General features: G+C 48.7%; 1 protein-coding gene across 14 annotated transcripts in view; it reads left to right on the plus strand.

Moving 5' to 3' along the window:
• The first annotated feature begins 3329 nt into the window (after positions 1 to 3329).
• The window catches only part of LOC122382892 (C-Jun-amino-terminal kinase-interacting protein 4-like), a 54957-nt gene continuing 35005 nt past the window's right edge, over positions 3330 to 23281 (plus strand). For 3 of the 14 annotated variants that reach the window (XM_043368795.1, XM_043368790.1, XM_043368792.1), the window contains exons 1-22: positions 3330 to 3767; positions 4024 to 4144; positions 4581 to 4779; positions 8062 to 8221; positions 9349 to 9463; positions 10181 to 10280; positions 10577 to 10662; positions 12556 to 12591; positions 13576 to 13635; positions 14632 to 14649; positions 14850 to 14907; positions 15537 to 15593; positions 16817 to 16958; positions 17385 to 17497; positions 18045 to 18122; positions 18492 to 18659; positions 18989 to 19112; positions 19496 to 19618; positions 20089 to 20244; positions 20516 to 20699; positions 21241 to 21453; positions 22208 to 22252. In XM_043368795.1, the coding sequence (XP_043224730.1) occupies positions 3474 to 3767; positions 4024 to 4144; positions 4581 to 4779; positions 8062 to 8221; positions 9349 to 9463; positions 10181 to 10280; positions 10577 to 10662; positions 12556 to 12591; positions 13576 to 13635; positions 14632 to 14649; positions 14850 to 14907; positions 15537 to 15593; positions 16817 to 16958; positions 17385 to 17497; positions 18045 to 18122; positions 18492 to 18659; positions 18989 to 19112; positions 19496 to 19618; positions 20089 to 20244; positions 20516 to 20699; positions 21241 to 21453; positions 22208 to 22252 (2650 nt within the window). In that variant the 5' untranslated portion in view covers positions 3330 to 3473. The remainder of the gene's footprint in view (positions 3768 to 4023; positions 4145 to 4580; positions 4780 to 8061; positions 8222 to 9348; positions 9464 to 10180; positions 10281 to 10576; positions 10663 to 12555; positions 12592 to 13575; positions 13636 to 14631; positions 14650 to 14849; positions 14908 to 15536; positions 15594 to 16816; positions 16959 to 17384; positions 17498 to 18044; positions 18123 to 18491; positions 18660 to 18988; positions 19113 to 19495; positions 19619 to 20088; positions 20245 to 20515; positions 20700 to 21240; positions 21454 to 22207; positions 22253 to 23281) is intronic. The other 11 variants (XM_043368804.1, XM_043368798.1, XM_043368799.1 and 8 more) reach the window with 10 other exon arrangements.

Raw genomic sequence — 23281 nt, forward strand, 5'->3', positions numbered from 1 at the left:
TTCGGATTCGTGATCATCGTGTCCTGTTTGGTCTACATGCCGATTTTGAGGCGATTTGAAAGGGTCCGGAATCTGCATGCCGATCCGTAATTCGTCAATTACGGGAAAAGTTTCATATGTGCCTCGGAACGGACTTCGGATTCGTGATCAGCCTGTCCTGTTTGGTCTACATGCCAATTTTGAGGCGATTTGAAAGGGTCCGGAATCTGCATGCAGATCCGTAATTCGTCAATTACGGGAAAAGTTTCATATGTGCCGCGGAACGGACTTCGGATTCGTGATCAGCGTGTCCTGTTTGGTCTACATGCCGATTTTGAGGCGATTTGAAAGGGTCCGGAATCTGCATGCCGATCCGTAATTCGTCAATTACGGGAAAAGTTTCATATGTGCCTCGGAACGGACTTCGGATTCGTGATCAGCCTGTCCTGTTTGGTCTACATGCCAATTTTGAGGCGATTTGAAAGGGTGCGGAATCTGCATGCAGATCCGTAATTCGTCAATTACGGGAAAAGTTTCATATGTGCCGCGGAACGGACTTCGGATTCGTGATCATCGTGTCCTGTTTGGTCTACATGCCGATTTTGAGGCGATTTGAAAGGGTCCGGAATCTGCATGCCGATCCGTAATTCGTCAATTACGGGAAAAGTTTCATATGTGCCGCGGAACGGACTTCGGATTCGTGATCAGCGTGTCCTGTTTGGTCTACATGCCGATTTTGAGGCGATTTGAAAGGGTCCGGAATCTGCATGTACGAGATTGATATCAATCTGCATGCAATTATACGAACGTCGGCCGCGGCCTACAAAGACGTCGCAGCGGGTCGCGGCTGGCGCCCTTTTCGCCGGCGGCGCGCGCTTTTTGCCGCGCGCGGCGCGCTGCATAGTTGACCTGGTGATTTGTGGGTCCGGCCGCGCGGCGCGGCGGGCGCTGCTGATAAATCGCCGCATTGCGCCGCTGGACGCGGCACCCCGCTCCCCGCGTCCTCAGCACTGCTCTCCCGACGAGTCTGGGGCCGAGACTGCGGAGGCAAAAGGTGTCAGAATTCAGAAATGACTGAGAGAGGTGCGCGCAATGTATGTACATCTCAGCTCAGCAAAACTGATCGGAATTGGGCTCGACCTCGGGGGCGGTGCTACTTCATCTCAAAGCAAAGGCTCCCTATAGGGAAACGGTTTTATGCATCCATGATTCAATAAACCGTTTTTATTGACCTATGCATGCAGTTTTGCCTCTAACTTACGTTATGTGCCTTTTTAGTTTTTACTCGATGGTCAAATAACTAATTAGGTAAATGTATTTGCTTAAATAAAAACCGGGTTGCCATGAGTGCTTGCCACGCTTCCATGTCTTTGAGGGCCTTGAAAAGCTGAGGGTGAGGCACATGTGGTATGATTGAGGTCGGAGAATATGCGGGTCGATAGCTGTGTAGATGTCTCGCTCGCCTCTACCTCCTCTTGAGTCTTGCACGTGTTTTCCGCTTAGACTTTAGTGGTGTTAGTGTACCCAACTGCCTATATACCTCTGGAGAAGTTATCTTGATAAGGTAAATAATGGAGCATGTTTGTTGTTAATTTTGTTACCTGCTTGTTTATGGTCCTGAATTATCCAAATTCCAACGCAGAACTTATGCTGCACTCGTAAAGCATTTAAAGGGAACATTTAATATAGAACGCGGAGGCAATGAGCGTAACTGACTAGTATGCTTTGAAGCTGTCATCTAATGAAATTCTGTGGTCAAACTCAAGATTTTTCTTTTACATTTGGCCACTCTTGTCTTAGGTACGTCGATTGTGAAAATGAGGTTCCTTCCTAACTTTTTTGTTTCGTTGCTCACTGGGGGCAAGCTCTTTCGGCCTGAAGAGGCCATTGCAGAGCTAGATATGGGCTAAGATAGGGCATAGACAGTGAACTCTGCAGCACACCACCGACGGTGCGCCGTTATAGTGACAGAGACCGTTCCGGTAGGACGGGAATGTGCCGATGGGACAGCCCGCCCTGCCGCTGAAACGGTCGGCGGGTCACCCCAGAGAGGATGTAGCTTAGGCGAGGACATACCCTCACCATCGGTAGTCTGCTGAGCGTGACCGCCAGCCCAGAAATGGCAGTGAGAGGGAGGGTACGGATGTGTTAACCCTGAGGACGCAAGGACGGATGAATTTAACCAAAGATTAACTCTGACCTGTGTTTCAAGCTTATTTATTTGGCACGCCTGTTCACAAGCTAGGCGTCTCCGAATCTGTCATAGATGACAGATGAAAGACTTAGGACAGAGTTTTCTTAAGAAAAACAGACAAAATGTGTACAATCCGTACCTGCCATTCAATGGAGCTGAATTGAAATAGAATGAAAAGGCCGAAGGGACCACGGATGGTCACCGTCTTATTTTTTATATATCTACGGTCTCATTTTTTATGCTGTCGGAGTCGGAGTTGATTTTTTGAAGCAGAAGTCGTTTCGGAGTTGGAAACACCAAAAATCCATTGACTCTGCAGCCCTGATTGTATAAGTCGTGGGGCTGGCTGCTAATGCCTAAGACATAGTGGATATTGGGAGTAGAGAATAATCGACCCATTCTCGCCTGTTCAGGACGCAACCACCAGGTGGCAGGAGCCGTATTTTTGTTCTGTAGGTGGCGCTCTGATGCAAACCACTGGGCACTGGACAGAGCTGTCGTCGCTGTCGACACCGACCGACTCCTCTGACTCAAGCTCCGACTCTGGGGCCCTGGCATGTCAGTGGAGTCGATGTGTTTTCAGTAACTCTGACTCAGACTCCCACTACAGCTTCCAAAATCGACTCCAACGCCGCCTCCGGTCCAGGTCGGGACTGCTCAGTCCAGTGCTCACTCCGACCGACTCCAACAAAGGCTTCGACTCCGAGCTATTGTCTCCTCTCCCCCTAAAAAACCCTAGCTCGATCAATGAACATTCAATATGTTGATCCTTATCACCGTTCCAATAGTTACTCGCTGACTTATCAATGGGCAAAATGGTTAACTTATGATTAAATTGTTCAGTTTGTTTTATGGAGCTCAGCTGACTCGTTGTCACTGGGTTCTTTGTTTATGTTTTGGGTCAGTTTCAGTTGTTGTCGGTGCCTAGCCCGTCCAATCCCGTCGTTTTCTGCTCAGATATAACGTTAAACGTTATAACATTACGTGCATATTTATAAAGTTTAATTTAGTGGCATAAGACCAAGCATAAGACTAGAACCAAAAATCCTCTACGTACTACTTTCACTTTTCATGTGCTACCAAATCATACCTGATACATTTACGGCGTGCATTATCATCAGCTGCCTAATGTGGCGCACCACCCAATACAAAACAAGTGATGCTGAATGGTGAAGTTGCGTAAAATCGATAGTTGCATTCGGGTGCGAGGCGGTTGAAAAATGTGGTGGATTTTAGGTCATAGTCTGTGAATTATTTCTCAGTGATGTTAATTATTTAGGCGTGACATTAAGTTATTGAAATGGAGCAAGAAACTGTGTACGACTCGAACGAAGACTCGCACGTAGTCATGTGCGAGAAAGTCCAATCCCTAGCAGGGAGTGTTTACCAAGAACTGGAACGTATGATTGCAAAATATGATGAAGATGTGGTAAAAAATCTTATGCCACTAGTGGTCAACATTTTGGAAAGTCTTGATTTCGCTTATACTGAAAACCAAGAGCATGAAGTTGAGCTGGAGCTCCTTCGTGAGGACAATGAACAATTAGTTACACAGTATGAACGAGAAAAGCAGCTTCGGAGAGCATCAGAACAGGTAATATGAAGTCGCATTAATGTGCGGGATGTGACGAGCATTCTTGCAGTTTCAGCTTTACAGCTTACAGCCTAACGTGGAGACTCTGATCATGCTAGATCAGTTCATTGAAAAGTATCTTGACTGGGTCATATTCACAGTCCATATTCCATCGAGTCATTCTGATGTGCTGCTTCTTATGACATTTTTTACTGCTGTCATGATGACATTTGTGTGACCTTTGATTTGCTTGTAATGCCAAAATTGTATTTTTCAGAAACTGTTTGAGCTTGAAGATCACAATGAAGAACAGGTCAAACAGTCTGTTTCCAAAATCGAAAGCCTGGAGTCCATTGTGCGAATGTTTGAACTGAAGACCAGGAATGCTTCTGACCATGGTAAGCATTGGTTTAACAGCTTGTGCAAATTTTTGTGTATCTTTTTCATGTGTGATTCATTATATTACATAGTAATAGGTGGTATCAAAATTTATAAATGCCTACCAGTGAGCTTGTCTACCCTATCCCTGCCATCCTCTGATGTGTCTCGCCCATCTGAGTAACCACTGACGCAATGTCTCGCCTATCTGAGTGACTGCTTAGTGCTTATGCCATGTCCCGCCTTTCTGAGTAACTGCCGATGCCAATTCGCGCCTATCTGAGTAAACGGTGGCACCATGTATTTCCTACCTGATGCAGTGTCTGGCCCGTCCGTGTAATGGCTGACACTCTGTCCCGTGCGTCTGAGTAGTCACTGACGCTGTGTCCCTCTCGCTGGCGGCGTGTTCCACCCGTCTGGGTAACTGCTGACTATGCCTCGCCCATCCGTCCTCAGTGGCCCGACTGGAGGAGAAGGAGGACACGATGCGAAAGGAGTACGCCAAGCTGCACGACCGCTACACAGAGCTCTTCAAGACGCACATGGACTACATGGAGCGCACCAAGATCCTGCTCGGCACCGACCGTCTCGACCAGCTCAGCATGCTGCGGCCGAAGGCGCCGCTGGGCGGCCTGCAGAACAACTCCATGACCAGGTGGGCGCGCGGCCGACGGCCAAGTGCTATGGCTTCGCCAGTAACTAGTTACCATATGTAGGCTGTGTTTGTTTTGTTTTACAGATATAGGCGAGCGAGAGTGTAGAGATCGGTGGTTTATCGTACTCTGAGATTATCGGCATAAAATTTTGATTTGGTTTACATGATTGTAAGTGCCAGTGAGGAAAGAGAATTAATCTGAAATAATGTTATTGTCTCCCTGGTAGAAGAGGCATTGCATACAGTTTTGCGATGATAATGGATTTGCTGGTCGGATCCGACATTGCTTCTCGAAACTCACTAGGTGAAGCAACGCATTTTTTAGACCTCACAAATGCATCTCGGAAGAATTTTGATGTGTCGCATAAGTGCTGCACATCTTAGAAAATCAACAGCAACTCGATTAAACGAAGCCGTTCTGGCTCTAAACGGAAACACCTTGGAGCACCTTTGCGTCATTTCGGCGGCGGGGTGTGGCATTTCGTGTCGGCCGTCGCGCCGACTGCTCCGTCCGACTGTTACGCTCGGGCGCCGGGATATTTGTGCAGCTGTGTGGGCCGGGCGACAGTCGACGTGATTCACCCTGTCTGTCGGACAGACGGGGTATCGCGCCGCGCTCGGCTCACGACGGACTGATCAGAGACCGGGCGCGGCCAGTGGGCGGGTCGGACCACCGACGGGCCCCGCCCCTTCCCCTCCCCCGCCCCTGCCCCTCTCCCCTCACCCCCAACCCGTGCCGGCCACGATAGCTGACTTGGTAGTGTACCGGGTGACTCCTTAATCCGTTGCTGAGTCTGTGATTGGGTGCGGCGGCTGCGACCGCCGCGGACCTTAGCAGATGGTAATCGGTCCAGGATAGAGAGCTCGGGGCGCAGTGGACTGTAGACAGCAGTGCAGATGGCGCGGAACGCCGGTACTGCCGTGGTTTGGGGAGTTGCATATGAGGATTAGAACGTTTTAACGTTACTGGGATGTGGGAAAGGATAATCATACGTTCCAATGTTATATCTTAAGCTACCGAACCGAAGTATATCACTGTTGATGGAGGGATCAGTTTGTGCAGCGTTTGTGGAACACTCGACACTCAGGTGTTACCAAGCAGAGGTGGGGAACGGGAACGAACCCCTTGTGTATCATTCACTCTGACTCAAGTCCTCGACTCCGAGAGTCTGCTGGCTTATCGGAACATTATTGTCTGACACTGATTACCAGCAACTTTGTCGGTGTATCTGTGACTTGACGGAGTTCGGCTCTGTGAGATCAAGCACTAGCCACTCCACCACCCACCCTCCCTGGCTGCCGTGATCCCACCCCTCCCTCCCACGCACCAAACCGTCCGCCTCCCGGCGTGGGGCGTGCCGGCAGCAGCCGGCCGCGCGCGGACTACCATTGATTTTGTGGCCAGACCGCCGGCGGCAGTATGACCTGCCCGGCCCGCCCACTGGCTGTGACACGGAATGACACGTGACACCTGGGTTCGGGGGGCGGGGGGTGCGGTCGGCACGAGAGCGTACCGCCACAGATCAGAGGTGGACTCTGGATGGCTCCGCTATCGGTTATGGCACGCTGTAACCTAAGCGGCGTGAACCGACAGAATTATCAGGTTACGAGCTTTGAACGATAATATCTATCTACTTTGTACTTTGTTTTGTGCCGTTGAACTGTCGCCTTATATTGATGGTCTATCCTCGCATCCTGGTCGGTCGTCGTCCTTTCACAACAGGATAACTGGATTACGGTTCAATTTGCTGAGTGCCGTTACGGATTGGGACGCGTCCCACGCACGCGGAGCCGCCAGCATCCAGGTCAGGTGCGCCGATGCGCCTCTCATCGTTTCGTAGTCGGTTAAGCTGGTGGACGGAGTGGTGGTCAGATGTTGGGTCCATTGTTGATGTTACATTGTTTCAGCATCGTCCTGGTTTCTCTTCTTTCGAACGATCCCAGCACCGTCCCTGTTTTGTCTTTTTTATATTGTACATAGACGTTGGACAACTCTAGCCAAACGCGAAAATGAAGGAAAGCGATGGACCCAACAGTGCTTTTTTAAATGGTTAAAAGAGAGCACAATTGAAAGAGTCAAGCATGAACAGAAATGCGGTTTTGTGTACAATGAAGTATGGTTCATCGAGTAAGGCATCTGTTTGTGGGTCTGGTCCCGTTTGGAGGATCCTTTCGGTCGTGCTATCTATCGAATGTCGTTTGTTTATGAGAGCGCTGATTTTTTACCGTCCTGCCTCCGTCGCCGGCTCGAGTGATTATTTTAACTGGATAACCTTACAGATGTATATCGATGGCGGCTCAGTGAGTCTGTGTCGCATTATGCGGTTACTTTACTACCTAATTTTCCTATTTATTTCATCACCTCCCGAAGAGCCTTGAGCTATACATGGGTCGTATTTCAATATATCGCCATATCTAATCAGTCACGACATCTTATGTATATCTCATTTTCTTTTGGGAAAATCCATCAGTGACTGGATCCCGGCCTCTGCAGTGCAGTAGCTCTGGGTCGATTTTCGATCGGGAGAAGCCTGCATTTACGCATTAGGGATGAAACACTACTGAGGCAGTTCGTCAGGGTCAAAGGCCGCTGTCCATCAGGGTCAAAGGCCGCCTTGGGTTCTGTCTCCTCAAAGCATAGTTCGATGAATACCTCTCCAAATTTATCAATAGTTCAGTAAGCTACCTAATCGATGACCCTTCCGCCTACTTAGGCCGAACAACACATCTCACCACAATTTTCCATCTGACCAAGCGACAGGATGATTTATTTAGATTCAACTGTTTTCTCTAAGTCCCCTCCTCTCTTTGACCAGTTTGTTTTATTGGGTTAGGCCCTTTCGGTCTGACGAGAGGAGACCATTTCAGGGCCGGAAGGATGATAGAAATTAAGGGGAGGCATTGGGCTGGGCAATCACCGTGGTGAGTCGCCGCGACTGAGCCCGTCGAGCGGACAGGCCGATCAGCCCCTCAAGCACTCACCGCACCCGGCTAACGGGGTGCTCTTACGGGCATTCCCGCATGGGATAAAGTAGCCCGTCCAGCCAGGAACAGGGGGTTGAGGTATGGATGAGAAGGGAATGGATGAATGATGAGAAGGAGTGGATGAGAATGAAGGGGATATCCTTAGGATGGAAACGACGAAACTTTGACCAGCTTTTCTCCCGCATCTGTATGACCTAAATATCTCCCCATTGCCTGCTTGATTTGCTTCCTCTACGATCGTGTCACTAAGCGCACTGTTACGCCCAACCCCTGACTAACCCTCAACTGTGCCCCCAGATCTGCGGGCCCTCTGTCGTTCCAACTGCAGGGCAGCGAGCCCCGTCCAGCCGCGTCTGCCTCCGGCACTTCAGCGACCGCCGACACTAGCGCCCCTAGCGGCGACAGTGAGCACCAGCCGCACGGCCCCAACAGCCTCCAGGCTGAGATCCAGGTAAATGTAAGTACTTCCCGTTCGATTTAAGCCTGGTGGATGTGATACGCCACGGCACGAAGCGTAGCCTGCGGCACCACGAGAATGGAGGCGATTGATTCTGCCGCTCTGCTACTCTGTGTGTCTACTGTCTATGGTTGGACAGGTATGGTGGGGCAGGGGAGGGATGGGAAATCTCCTCGAACCTCTTGTGGTGAAGGGCTGTTCAAAAGATGGGTGGAGGAGGAACCTGGGAGAGATTTGGGCTTGAGTTTAATATATTTTATTCTGAGCTTTAGCAAGGAAGTTTTGGGTAGTTTGTGATGTTTTTTATTCGACAAATCTGATGTTCTTGGTGTTCAGAGGTCAGACAGCATGAACGGAGCGCATGGGGTGGAAGTTTGTTGGATATTTGGGATGAATTGGGGAAATGGCTATGGACTTCGTTCGCTGTTGGTGAGAGGAACGAGGTGGAGGGTTCGTGATTAAGCAACAGTTATTGTTAGCTGAGGCTCAAAGTGAAGCTGATATTACTTTGTTCTTAAAGTTGGTTAACAAGCCATCCATGTTAATTTTGAGACAGAATACATATCCACTCTTTTTGCGTGGAGCGGAACAATGAACACTGATTTTCACTTGCTGTACTTGCCGTATTTCTGGTCATAGATGAAGCGGTAAAAAGCATGATGTATGGAATGGACGCTAGTGCTTTTTTTTTTGGCGACTGAGGCTCTATTTGCATACTGAATGCCATATCATGGCTATATCCTTCGGTGTCATTTCGCTGCTGTCATCGCTGAGCTCTGTGATTTTTGTTAAATATGTTTCGGATGCACCTATGTAGAACTAGCGGTATTCTATGTGATCGTGAAGTTGTCTAGTTTCGTGCATGGTTGTCTTGCCTTTTATGTAAGCATTAGATTGTTCTTACGTCATTATTTTAAATGATATTGCTCTTGGTTTATTGACTATCATTCATCATACGCAGGTCAGTTCATGATTTGCATAATGATATAATAAACTAGTCTATCCCTTTCAGCAATCACGCCTGTTCGGCTAAGTCACATTTGTGATACGCTGAGGCGCCCGCCATCTCTCATACCAGTCTTCTGCCAAAATGTTCACCCCTTAACCCCCCCCCCCCCATTACGCAGGATGCCGAGACGGCGATGGAGCGTCACCACACGGCCGACAAAGGTCAGACCACCGACGTAACCATGGGAACGCATGACGCCGCGCCGAGCGCCACTAACACGCCAAGCGCCAACGGTACGGTGATGGGCACACAACCGCGCACTGCCGGTCCGCGGACACTCTGGAGTGGCCGAATGGGGAACTCTGATGCACCACTATGTGTGGCATGAGATGTGGTAGTCTTTTTTTTTTTTTTTTTGCCTTCACAGAACTTACTTCGTCTAAATTCATTTTCGGAACCTTGACGTGGTTGAGAGCCTTTTTGTTATTATGGTAAATCTGCTTGGGACCCATTTGTTTCTTCTTCCTGATTCGACTTTTAGTCAACACTTTCGACTATCAGCCATCTCTTTCTGATCTTTGATCTAGTTAGAACTTGCCCGGTGCCTATCTCACTCTTTGTGTGCTTTGGGGAAGAAGATGGATGCGGGCGATGACTGTGATACCGTTTGGGAAGCATACGACGGCTGCTAAAAGAAATGCACTCATCTGCTTTGGTTTGGCCATTTTTTTACGGACACCGCTGGATCCCTTATTATCCTCTGGCTGACCCCTGGATCGTTCTTATTGCTTCTTTTGGAACATTCTTTGGAGCTCGCTCTTGGCGCATGCACTGACAATCGTCAACTCCAGTTGGCGATTCGCGAATTACCGACTGCTTGTCTGTGGGATAAATTCCTAAATCGGACGGCCTTCCTCGTAAATACTCTGCGTAAATACTCTGCTTCGGCCGATTTAAAGCATCACTGTCGGCTACCACTACTACCATACATGATCGTTCTATTATTCCAGCCTGGGACCGGGAGATGTCGATGGATGACGTCACGCCGGACCACGAGGACATGCCGTCCGACTTCAAGGCGCCGGCCCTCTCCAACACCACCAAACGCAGGTAATGCCTTCGTGCGGACGTGTATTATTGACACCAAGTGATATATACGAAATCACTCAATTAATTGTTGCATTTATTGGATGTTTTCAACCGATGAGCCATACTTGTGAAGCACGGCACCACTTTGGCTCGGAAAGGCTGAATTCAAGCCATGCGTTATCTTGTCCCAGTTTGTGATATTTATTCACTTTCGATGACAACACATAAGCAAATATTCTAAGTTTTTGTCCCAGTTTGATTTATTATTCCCACCTTGAGTATTCCAGGACTGATGACTGTCTATCTCCCGTCCACAGTGAGCACCGGTCTGCCAACAACCTGTACCAGGAGCTGAGTTTCCAGGACGCCACGCTGGAGCCGGACGACGGAGGAGACGTCACCGGTAGGTCCTCAACAGATAGGATCCTAATGCAGAAGGGCAGGGTGTAGATAGGACGGTCCTCACGGGACGTTCAGCATCGAAGGGACCTGTAGAGCGGGTGACGATACCGTGTGTCCGTGTGGGGTGTGCAGTGCAATAACGCTAGAGGGCTGGTGGCTTATAGTTACACAGTGACTGCTTCGGGGATAACATGAGTGAGGAGACTTAACCAGTACAGGGGAATCATTGTGACACTTAACGTTTCCCGTAACACGCCTTCAAAATTTGGGCTTTCTTGGCATACGGTTTAGCGTGGGCCGTGTTTAACCCGCGACCTGGTGGGGGGGGGGGGGCTATTTTTTGCCCCCCCCCCTCCAGACTTTTCGATATATCTCCAGAACCGCTGCGCCGATCGTCACCAAACTTTCAGTACCCTCCCGGACATCAATTTTACACATTGTGACCAAAAATTTTTCCAAAAGCTATGATAGGTTGGCCGGAAATGACGTCAGAGTGACGTCATGTTCTGCCGTTTTCGACCCAAAAAAGGGTTTCGCGGGAAGAGCTGTCAGGCCTATAGCTTTGCAAATACAGAAAAATGTTTAGGACATAAAAGCTGTAGAATTGACAGGGCTACAAAACTGTTATCTCGGATTTTTGAATTTTTTTGATTTTGACCCCCAAAAATCAAAAAATAGATTTTTGGGATATTATAGTCAAAAAATCCAAAAAGTTTTTTGAATTTCGCAAAAACCGGAATATATGTGATAGTCCTTACCGCCTTCCATCCACATACCAAATTTTAGATTGATACCTCTTTTTTTGGCGAAGTTATAGCGAAAAAACTGTTCAAAATTGATGACGTCAAATTTTCAAACTCAATTTTTAGCAATTCTAGACCTCGTAGTGCAAAACAAAGACCATCATTAGACTCCCCGTGACGACTGCTGCATCGAATCGATGCCCATTTTATGCAAAAATATCAACTTTGAAATTTGACCTTTTTTGACCTGACCTTGACCTGACCTCCACCAGAAAGTGACCTAAACCGTACCTGATGGTCTTATAACCAACACCATTGGGTTGGAAATGAAAAACTGACCATAAAACATGCATCGCACAACCTTAGTAAAGTTGGGTTCATGTGGTGACCCTTGGTGACCTTTGGTGACCTGACCTGTGACCTGACCTGGTATGACCAGTGACCTCTAATAGCAACATATGTACTAGACAACTGACGTCTTATCGCTGATTTTCGACAAAATGCGTTTTACTCGGTGTTATAGCGCTTTCCCTAGAAGCCCCGTGAACGGTGAAACATTTTGTCTTTGACCTGACCTGTGACGTCATCGGTGACCCCGAGGTCAATAAAATTTGGTTTCCCTCGACAAATTTGACAGGGCTATCGAACGCCGTTTAAATTTTGCGGATCCGTCCAGTAGTTTCGGAGATACGAGGGGGGGGGCAAAAAATAGCCCCCCCCCCCCCACCAGGTCGCGTTATAAACAGACCCCACCAGGGCGCGGGTTAACAGGCCTGGCTTTCCCGCGCTTTCAGATTTGTATTAACTTTGCGGGGGGAGGGGGTATTTCGTAGATCCAGTTCCGATGAAGTTGTTTTGTACTTCAGAAAACATGCTACCGATTGCATAACCCAGTTTTATCGAAATAGATGCTGGGCTGGGAAGAGTTTTTATAGTAAGCCCTTATTGCATGCTCTGCTTTCACAGTTCATCCCGGTGTGTAACTTCGGGCTGGTGTGATTTTAACCTGCATCGCGTGTTGCACCATGGTTACGATTACGTTGATAATCGGTATGCGTGGTGGGACAATAACCGAGGTTATACCGCTGACGCCGCTGTGTCGCGTCGTCCTCTAAAATTGACCGCCTGTGTCGGTTCCCGCGGCATACCAGGAGGCTGGGTACACCCGGGCGAGTTTGCCTCCTCAGGTTGGTCGGTACTCGGTCTTCAGTAGCCGCACATAACCGTAGTTTGGTGTGGTCACGTGATCAACGCGTAGGCCAGTGGCTGGCTCTGCGTGTTGGTCACGTGAGTAGCGCTGCATGTTCTTTCCATGCTGGTTGGCCGTGACGTCAGTGTTAGCTTTAACACACGGTGCTTCAAACCCTGTGGTTGAAAAATAATTATAATCTCAACCCGTCTTTCGAAAACCAGCATAGATAACATGCTCGTTTCGGTCGAACTAACTACTACCAGCATATTAACTAATTCCGTTTAACACTTACGTTTGCGGCAAATCCAGGAAAACATAACGATCTGTTACTTCTGTATAGCCACTTTATTTGCGCTTCTTTTTGCTAATTAATATTTGAAATGTTCTAATAACTACTGTATATTTATAATTTGCCTTGTTTCACGATGTGTTTGCTATATTTGATTTGCTAGCTCTTGCTTTGTACAGGTTGATTGACAATGCCATAGCAGCGGGCATGTCAAGGCTATTGTTCTGCCTGCCCAGTCGCGCGCTCTCGATCGCTGTTTGATAGCCACAGTACCCCTGGCTGACGAACAATCTCTCCTGAACACTGCTCAAAGGAACGATGCTAGCGGCTACCAGCGGTATTAGGTATTATGTTTCTATGTCATCGCATCGGACCTTGGGCGGTAAATTTTATGCATCAACAAAGAGCTGTATGTGATTTCATTGTCAGTTCTCCAATGAACTTCGAAAACGTATTTGAAAAGCGTTATGGACCCAAACCGTTTTTACTTTCACCTCGCGAATTTCGCTGGTAAACGCTCAATATCGTACCACTGAACAGGTTTCACCTCTTGGTTTGGAGCTGTCACTATCGGCACCCGCTATTTTCTCTCTCCGCCCGGCCACTCTCGCTGTCTCTGTTGCACCCTCTGGGCCCCCGCCGCATGACCTTGACCTTGACCTGGGCACGTGTCACCGCCGCTGCTGCCAGAGTCCGATGACGAGGACGAGGGCCCGGGCCGGCGGTCGGCGACGGCGGCACAGAAGCATGGTAGGAAGTGGGGGACACTGCGCGAGATAGGCGCCACGTGCGCTCACTGCACCCGATCGCGAGCACGCTCGGTGGGGCATCAGGAGGAGCCTGGCTTTTTTATGAATGAGACCGATCGTCCGTCGTATCCACTTCCCAGTCTGTTGTACTGGATTGTTTGTCATCAATTTTGTCACGGAAGGCTGCTCGTCGGGGGGCCTGTCAGTCCATGTCGGGTTAATTGTTCTCTCCGCTCATACGCATTTGAAGAAGTATCGTGTTGTATTTCCCAGTCATTCCACCTAATTTTCCAGCTGATCCTGCTCACTGCTATCACTCCTCAATGTAAACTTTGTAGATGAACGTTTTTCTTTATCGTGTCCTAGCTTAGTTGTACATCGTAGCTATAACATGTCGTATTGCTTAGCCATCCCAATGCCAATGACTGTTAGCAGTGGCTGAGTTTGAATGCAAAAAGGTGCCAGGGAAAGGTAATTGGGGAAAAGTTTCCGGTTTATCATCGCCAAAATTCGTTGCGCACTTAAAGTCCTTGGTCGGACATGTCTCACCATAAAACATGTCCTTGTTCCCACTTGTTTTAATTGTGTTTCTCAGCCTCTTAGCTACGTTGTCAACAGAAGCTACTAAATGTCCTTACCTGTTGGTAGCGTTGTAAGCTAGAAGTCGTTAGCGTCTTGCTAACGTCTGAGTAACTCCTTAAACATGTTTACAGCGTGCTGGTAATCTTGCACTGAGTTGTAGTTTTACAAGTAGCTTAGAATTAGATGTAATCCCACTTGTAAACATTTTGTGTTCCTTGTTTTTGTTAGCATCCCTGTTTTTCGCCGCTTGTTCCAACTTGTGATAACAATCCCCTCTCCTGCTTTGTGTTGCGATATTCAATGCGTACCATGCTGATGCATTCTTATGTCCGTGTCCGCTGCTTGCTACTTGTTCGTGCCTGTTTTTACCTATTTGTGTTCCATGTTCTAATAATGGTCTTTTGTCTTTTTGCAGCCAGCGATAACTTTTTCGGTAAGACCCCGCCCCCCCCCCCCACTCCCATGCATGCCACGAATCGCAACTTGCATTTGTTATCATGCGAGCCAACTTTACATTTTTGTAATGCATTTGACAATTTATCATTGCAGTGCGTAGGTAGCAAATAAAAAGAAAAATATGGGACACCATCCTTTTGTCAGCAGTGTGAATGAGCAGTGCGGCTTTGCTTTCAGGAATGGGACGGGAAGTGGAAAACCTCATCATGGAAAATAACGAGCTGCTTGCCACCAAGTGAGTGTTGAAATGTGACCGTGGAATGGGATTATTTTAAACTTTGCGGATTTGATGAAACTCGTTTACTGAACTCCTTTGAATTGTGTCATAGCTTCTACGCTACAACTTAGCGAGAAACGTATAGTGTCCTTCACCGATAGTCTTATTTGGTGTCACTAATTGTCAATCTTATTGTAACACTTTTTTTTTTGGTATATTCCATTTTCAGTGCCTTTTTGTCCAATAAAATTCGTCACCTTTCTTAGCTTATCGTGGCACTTTCAAATTATATCTGCCTGCTACAGACTGAAGCTTGTTAAAGGGGCGAGTGTCGTCTAGTGTGAATGTAAAATGCATGGGGAATTTCCGAAGAGCGCATTGCTCCCTTCCATAGTTCTTTTTGAAATGCATGAATTACTCACGGCCTCTCGATAGTCTGTTTCCCTGCCAATTTTTCCAAATGTTTCAGGAATCCCGATCGTTTTTGCTGAGCCAAGCTGGTATAAAAACAGCAGTGTGTCCGTTTCGCCTCGCGCGGTGTTTGTTGCTCGCACTGGGTGCCCGCTGCCTGTCTGTGTCCCTCCCTTTCCCCTAGACCGGCCTCCATCCACCCCCGCGTCCTCTAACGCTGAACTGTCTGCCCCCAGGAACGCCCTGAACATTGTCAAAGACGACCTAATTGCCAAAGTGGACGAACTCACCGGGTAAGACCGTCAGCATGCGGGTAATGTAACGCTCTTCTTCGTTCTGTGTCGTGACCCAGCCTTTCTTGTAATGTTGGGTTGTGATGTTCATTGATAACTGACCTGTTTGATGTTTTATGCTCAGTTCATAAAAGTCTACAGTCGAGCGTGCCCAATGATTGTTAATAGCTGATCCCCGTTTCTACTGTTAGCGACGTTAGCGTATACGGAAACACACGCAATAAATTTTTATGACGTTATCCGAGAAAATTACGGTCAACATTGTCTGGTCCCGGTCGTCTCACTCGATAGTCGACATATTCCAGCGGTGTGTCTGCTGTTTTACCATCTCGTGGAGATCAACCACTCGATAATATCGCTGTGGCTTTACATAACGTAGGACTAGCTGTACAGGTCGTGACTCTGCTGTATGTACGTTACGTAATCCATCCCTATAAAGTCGACTTTGGACAATCAGTGACGGTGGTCAACAATGCTCGTACATTCCAGCGGCCCATTGCCCGTTTATGTCGGGCATGCCGTTTGTTTGTTTACTGAACTTCAATGAGCATAGTTATTTTCTGTGCTGCTTGAATCCGGTAATGGCAATGGTCATGGCGTAACCGCAGCGGTCACGTTTTCTTTTATTAGTCAGATGCGTGATGTATGTGCTCATTCAGTTGGGAACCAGTTACAAAGGCCACAAAACCAAACGAGTTGCAATGAGCATAGCATTCCAACGTTTTGGGGAATCTGTCGGCCCATGTGTTTTCTCGAGTGTTGCCCAGGCTGTGATAATCAGAGAGCAACACACGATTGGTCGTGTTTCGCAATCAACCCCCAGCATTATTCAGTAGACAATAATCGAACGAGGTCATAAGTTATCGTTTGTATTTTTGAGAGACTGATAGCAATGCAAATGTGTATAAGTTTCACGATATCATTGCGTCGTGAAGTCGACTGAAGTCAACATCCTTTGCGCATATTCATCGTGCAATAGATTTTTTGTTTTCTTCTTACGATTTACACGCATATTTGGTGAAGGAATAGTCCTGCATAAGTTTGATAATTGATTGACATCATTGGACTTTGTTTGACTGTCTGGCCTTCTGAATTTTTCTCAAGTTTAATTAGGGACTCCGTTGAGCATCAGTAACCGCCCAGCGGCGCAGCCTTAGTTTTAGTATACCTACGCACACCCGTAACATCCCCTCCCCGTCCCTCCCCTCCCCTCGCTCCGCCAGTGAGCAGGAGATCCTCCGCGAGGAGGTCAAGTCGCAGCAGACGGTGCGGTCCCGGCTGCAGCTGCGCGTCCAAGAGCTCGAGGACGAGCTGAAGAAGATGAAGGAGGACGCCGAGAAGACCAGCAAGGAGACCACCGAGGAGGTACGAGAGTGGAGGATCGCCCCGGGGGAGGATGGTTCTAATCTATCACGCATTGCGAGGGACTATTTGGGCCTCATTCCGGTGTAACCGCAATGGAATTACTGATACGGGCGATACTCCGATATCCCTTCACCCTTCAGTACTGACGTGTGATTGACTGATTGTGATATCGCCAAGTTGCATTTCTTCTACACACACACACAAAAAAAAAATATTTTGCTGTTCAGGATCCAGTTATTATACATTTTTCACAGTATCCACAAAAATGAACTTTGATTTCTCATCCAGAAGCAATGGCATGCAAATCAATCACGGCGAGGAGTTGTTCGGTCCAGGCCTTAATCCTTGACATGTTTTATGATTCTCACTTGGTATCACACCACTGTATCACCATCTCTCACCCGTTAACCCGTCTCTGTTCCCCAGGACGACATCCCGATGGCCCAGCGGAAGCGGTTCACCCGTGTCGAGATGGCCCGCGTGCTCATGGAGCGGAACCAGTACAAAGAGCGCTTCATGGAGCTGCAGGAGGCGGTCAGGTGCGTGACAGGGCCCCCCCCCCCCCCTGGACGTGGGGTCCGCTGCTGCTCTTTATGTTATATGCTCTCCTGGCTGGATAGGAGTTGTGCTAGTTCCAGTACCTCGGTGAGACCGTTAGGACTGTGAGGTCTGATTTGTATGCATCAGGTATTTGAGTTAATGTTATTTAGGTTACCTTTCTGGATCTCTCTCCAATGTTTTTGAATAATGCAGTAGTTTGGTCTATTGTGCACCACAAATGCCTACCGCATGGGCATGTTCTTACCAGGATGCTTGTTCCGTCATGTGACTACTTTTGCAAACGATGCATGACGCAATAAGAGAGATCGTGCATGCATTGTATGCATGTCACGGTGTTGATCAGGCCTGTTTGGATTTGTTGAGTAAATCTAAACAGACCTCTACGTTGTATTCCGGACTGCAGGCTCAGACATGAACTAACGTGACTACGTGGCGTGATACGACCTTATCTGACTTAGCCTACCCTGACGTACCTAACCCGACCTGACTAGCTGACCTGACCTGACCTGACCTGTCTGCTGTCAGGTGGACGGAAATGATCCGGGCCAGTAGGAGCGACGGTCAGGGCATCGACAAGAAGAGCAAACAGGGTATCTGGAAATTGTGAGTAGAGTAGCATATTGATACCCGAGGAAGCATGGGCTGAGACCACTCTTTGTCTGCCTCAATGTTCCTTGTTGTCTTATGTTCGTTTAAGGAGGTTGTCGTATGCCGTTCAAGACGCACGACATCCCAGAACACGATGTATCGGCATTGCTGCAATATTAATTAGTGCGTATCCACCAACATCTTACCTTTTTTGAAAGCATCATCTTAACAATATGCTTACTATATCAAAGAGAGCGTGGACCTGTAAAGACGGTAAATTGTACAAAGCCCTGCTTTTCTTTACCTTCCACCTTATTTTTGATTCTCGCATCCCTGACTCAGCTCCCACCAGCCACCTGACACCCATCTCTCCACCCTCCGCAGTTTCAGTAACCTGTTCAGTTCGACCGACTCTCGGCCGTCCAGTCGCGCCCTGCCCTCGGGTAACGTCCTGTACGACGCACCGTCCAACTCCGTCAGCCCGGCCGAGCCGTCCAAGCGGCGCGGCGCGCAGGAGCGCAAACGAGGGCTGGACTTCCTCGACACGGACATGTGAGCTGGAGGGGATGCACTGGTACAGTGTGGGAGGAGGGGCAGCTAGAGTAGTGTAGGGGGCAGGGAATGAGGAATTGAGAAGGCAGGAATTGATGTGGGGTTTGGTTGGGACTATGGTGGCTGTTGGGGAGGGGGGGAGGGTCGCCCCGGGGATGGCGTGAGTCTGATCTAATCATGGAGCACTTTGGACGTTTGTGGAAATGTGGGGTTAGATATTTCGTTGATTGTTTGTGAACAGCTGTTGATTACGACATAGGTGCTGTGTGATTTTCTCTGACCTGACCCGACCTGCGCTGACCTGACCTGCGCTGATCCGTCCTCGTCAGTTCGTCGGAGAAGCTACAGCAGCGGCGAGCCACCGAGCGGCGTGAACAATACAAGCAGGTGCGCGCCCACGTCAAAAAGGACGACGGACGCATGCAGGCCTATGGCTGGTCACTGCCCGCGAAGGTAAGGGACACGCGATGGATGGAGGGTGAGCCGCGAGGCCGTGGTGTGATTTCACTTGCGAGAGTTTGCAAGAAGGGACAATTACTGCGTGGAAAGTAAAAGGATTTATTTCTTCGCAGTAAGCAGCGTCAAGACGCTTGGAAACAGTTTCGATGAACACTAGTCGTTGAATTGCAAAATGGCTTCCTCCAGGCAGCAGGCTGTTTAATATGACTATTTTCGTCAACCCAAGGCGTTTAACTAATTTCACTGGCGTGTCACGTATGCTATCAACTATATCAGTTCCGACGAATATGTTATCTGCCAAACCTTACCAACCAGCTGTCCACGTAGCAACCGGCGACCTATCCATCCACTAAAAGCGCTCACCTCTTTGCTTCCAGGTGCCCAGCGCGCCGGCCGCCGCGGCGCCTCAGGGCAAGACCGAGAGTCAGAAGTCGTCTCACGTGCCGGTCCCGGTGCCCGTCTATTGCCGACCGCTGATGGAGAAGGAACAGGGCATGAAGGTAGCTGGGGTGAATATGATAATGGTGTTTTATGGAGTAGATGAATATAGCGCGAATGCGGCTAGTGAAAATTATTGCTTTATGCAGATGATCAATGCTCAGATTTTATGCCGACAAATGTATGTGTTACATGATAGGCTATTGCTTTTTGGTGTGGGTTTTCTGGAAATTTGATCCAACGTAGCTGCGTGTCTGGGGAATTATAGATCCCAGTGTTCGTATTAAGTTATCATCGTCATTGAATCTGCGCTCTATTGTAAGCTATTGAATGCACCTTCTTGCCTAGTATATATCAAAATATCGGACACTTTGTCTACCTTGGGCTGTCATTGGTTTTCGTCACTCCATCGCCCAGCTCCCACTGCATTCATTTATCCCTCTGTAGCGAAGTGCTCCAGCCTTAGAGCTGCCTCCCTGTCCCCTAGAGCTGGTAGCGTTCCTTCTTACAGTCCCCACCTCTCGTCTCTCAGATCTGGTGTGCGGCCGGCGTGAACCTGACGGGCGGCCGGACGCGGGATGGCGGCAGCGTGGTGGGCGCCTCGGTCTTCTACTCAGGAGAGTGCGCCGTGCCGGGCTCGCCGGTCGGAGAGGGCGACGAGGTCGAGCAGCTCAGTCGGCAGCTCAAGGTGCGGGCTGAGGAAGTGCCGAAGTGTCCCTGGGGCATTGGAGTGGAAGACTCGTATAGCTCACTGCAGCTGCACTGATCCCTATGGATAGATATGCCTATTTTTAGCGTCGTTTTACTCTTGTTCATCATCTCTACATGAACGCTAGCTGTCCTACTTGATCACTTGTATATGTCACTGGTGTCCACGCAAACCCATGCCTCTCCCAATGTAGTCCGTGCTATTCACCTTCGTCAATCACTGACCGCCCCCTCCCTTTTTACTACAACAGGAGCAAGAGCAGCTTCGTACCGAGAACGAAACACTGGACCAGAGCCTGTCCTCCCTGGTGTGGATCTGCACGAGCACTCACAACGCTAGCAAAGTGACTGTGATCGACGCCAACAACCCGGCCGATGTTCTTCAGTCGTTCCCTGTCTGCTCGTCACATCTGCTCTGCATTGCCAGTGTGCCGGGTAGGTGCCGGGAGGGAGGCAGGGAGGGAGAGAGAGAGAAGAGAGAGAGAGGAGGGAGAGAGAGAGAGAGGGGGGGAGAGAGTGGTGGTCTGATAACGTGGGTGATTGAGGGAAGGGTAGATGACAATTATGTTTCGCCGTGTAGCTTCTTTGTGATGGATGGGAGTCACTACAGACTCGTATGCTGAGCGTGAATGATTAATGATTATGCTTGCTGTTGAGGAAAGGGATCTGGTCTCAGTTCGTGAAACAAGCAAGCTTTTCAAGCGTTTTATGTATTATTTGAATCGAGGTCACCTACACAACCATATGAGCCACACTCTATAAGATACATACATCTTCCGTTCAACTTGCTGCATCGCTTTGGCGCGTGTCCCCACCGGCCACGGTGAGGACCCACGGGCACTGCCTCTGCCGTCTCTGCCGCGCGCTAGCCCTATTGACAGCACCAGCGTACCGCCTCCCTTTCACGCGACCTCCCTGTCAGCACTTTCTGCATCTGCTTCACTCCCTTCTCTTTCCCTCCTCGGCTCCCGTCCAGGCGCCATGGAGTCTGATTACGCAGTAGACGGAGAGCTGGCCAGTCTTACCACCGAGGAGCCCGCTCCGGCCACAGCGGCAGCCGGCGGCGGTGATGAAGCGGACGGCGCCGGTCAGGAGGGTCGCATGGCCACCATCCGACTGGTGAGCTGTGCCACCGGAGAGACTGCCCCGCCGGCCAGCGGACCGCCCAGCGGCGTCAGCAGTACTGATGGTGAGATCATAGCGGGGGAGGTAGGGGGGCAGGGGAGGTCGCTGCACTGCTTCGGGCTGCGGCAGGAGATAGCACTGGGATCTGGGACTATGGTAGTCATAGCTTTCCTGCTGTCATCATATCAAATATGACTTACTGATGATACCACATTTTATCACTGAGTTAAATCTAATAGGTATCGTCTGCATGAAATATAAACGTTGATATAGGCGAAACATTTTTGTGGCCGTGACCTTCGATCGATCTTGCGACGCATCTCTGCCACTTAGCTTTAGCTAGTCGAGCTTGGTGGTAGGAAGCTTGGCCCTCAGCTTCGCACTGCCCGCTTTTGAAACACAGCCTTTGTACGTACACATAACTGCAGCTACCTCGGATCATTATAGATCCATCTTAAATCCCGTACACGGCTATAATGTTGCAATATCTCTGGAAGTGATTGCTTTAGGCTGCAAGTGGAGACACCAAACACACCTTTCGTCTGACCATAGACGTCCTCTGTACACCGGTGTACAGAGGTCTATGGTCTGACACATTGGCACCAGTCTCAACTTTAGTCCTGCGATGTAAGATATTTCGATGAACAATATTAGGAGACAATAATTTTTGGGCGTCCGTCGATATCGTTTGTCTGTGGTGCTTCCGTGTGCGTTTGGGAGCTATGACAGTGTTCTGTCTTGGGTGTCATCGTTGGGCTGTTTTCTGGCGTGTCTTGTGTTGTTTGGGCAGCTTTTGAACGTCGGCGCTTTATTTGCAGAGATCAGACCTGTCCTGCGGAAGGAGGTTAACACTGGGGAGAACGGTAAGTCAAAGCTTTGCCATTTAAGCATTCGAAGAAGTGGATGCTTGATTTTTTCTAGGGCAATTTCTATTTCGCAGTTTCTCCCCTGCAAAACGGACTGCTTTGTTTGTAGTTCTTATGGCTCACACGATAGATTGCAGCTTCAGGGAAGTGGCCAAGGCTTATTACGAGCGAGCGAGTTCATACTGAATTAAGGGAAAATCCTGAGTATGAGCGGCCGGCCGGCCGGCCGTGGGGACGCTCTTCAAAAGCAAATCTTAGGAACGGGACATCCGATTGACAAGCGGTCTTCTTTACTGAATGTCACTTGGACGTAAAAGTTCTGTGGTGTGATGGCCACCATGCGTTCTTGCCAACCATCGCACGTGGCGCGTGGTAAAGTTGGACATTTTTTTAAGAACCCCAAAAATTGCAACCTCAATAACGGCACAACGGTTCGGCCGATTGAATTGAAACTCGGTACACAGTTAGGTCTCCATCAGATAATTCATCTGCATGTGTTAAGGTTGGGGTGCTACAGCACGTGCGCACGTGCAGGGGGCGCTCCCAGATCTCGAGAACGGCTTATTTATTTATTTATTTATTTATTTATTTATTTATTTATTTATTTATTTAGGCTCGTTACAACATCCACGTAGTGGCTTTTACGTTGTAGTGTCAGTATACATGAAAATCATCTCACATCTCGGGCATAGATAAAAAGACAAAAAGAAAAGTAAAATACAAGAACACGATAAGAATATTAAAATACCACGATAACAGCATCTATAAAATGTTGAGGTAAGCTAAATCACCATCCAATAGGTACATGAAATATATGTAAAAGATGACAGTAAATGGAGCGGTACTAAACGACCTAAAAGGCGAACGAACAATGACACCTAAGGGCTAAGATATAAACATTGCACAAACTATCACACTAACGCATTCTCTCTGATATTCTTCCTGCACTGCCTAACGGTCGGCGCCTCCCGGACAGCTGGTGGCGCTCCATTCCAGCTAGCCACGGCGCGGTAGGTAAAGAAGCGC

This window comes from Amphibalanus amphitrite, unplaced genomic scaffold, assembly GCF_019059575.1.
Source record: "Amphibalanus amphitrite isolate SeventyFive unplaced genomic scaffold, NRLGWU_Aamphi_draft 000149F_arrow, whole genome shotgun sequence".
Classification (NCBI taxonomy): Eukaryota; Metazoa; Arthropoda; class Thecostraca; order Balanomorpha; family Balanidae; genus Amphibalanus; species Amphibalanus amphitrite.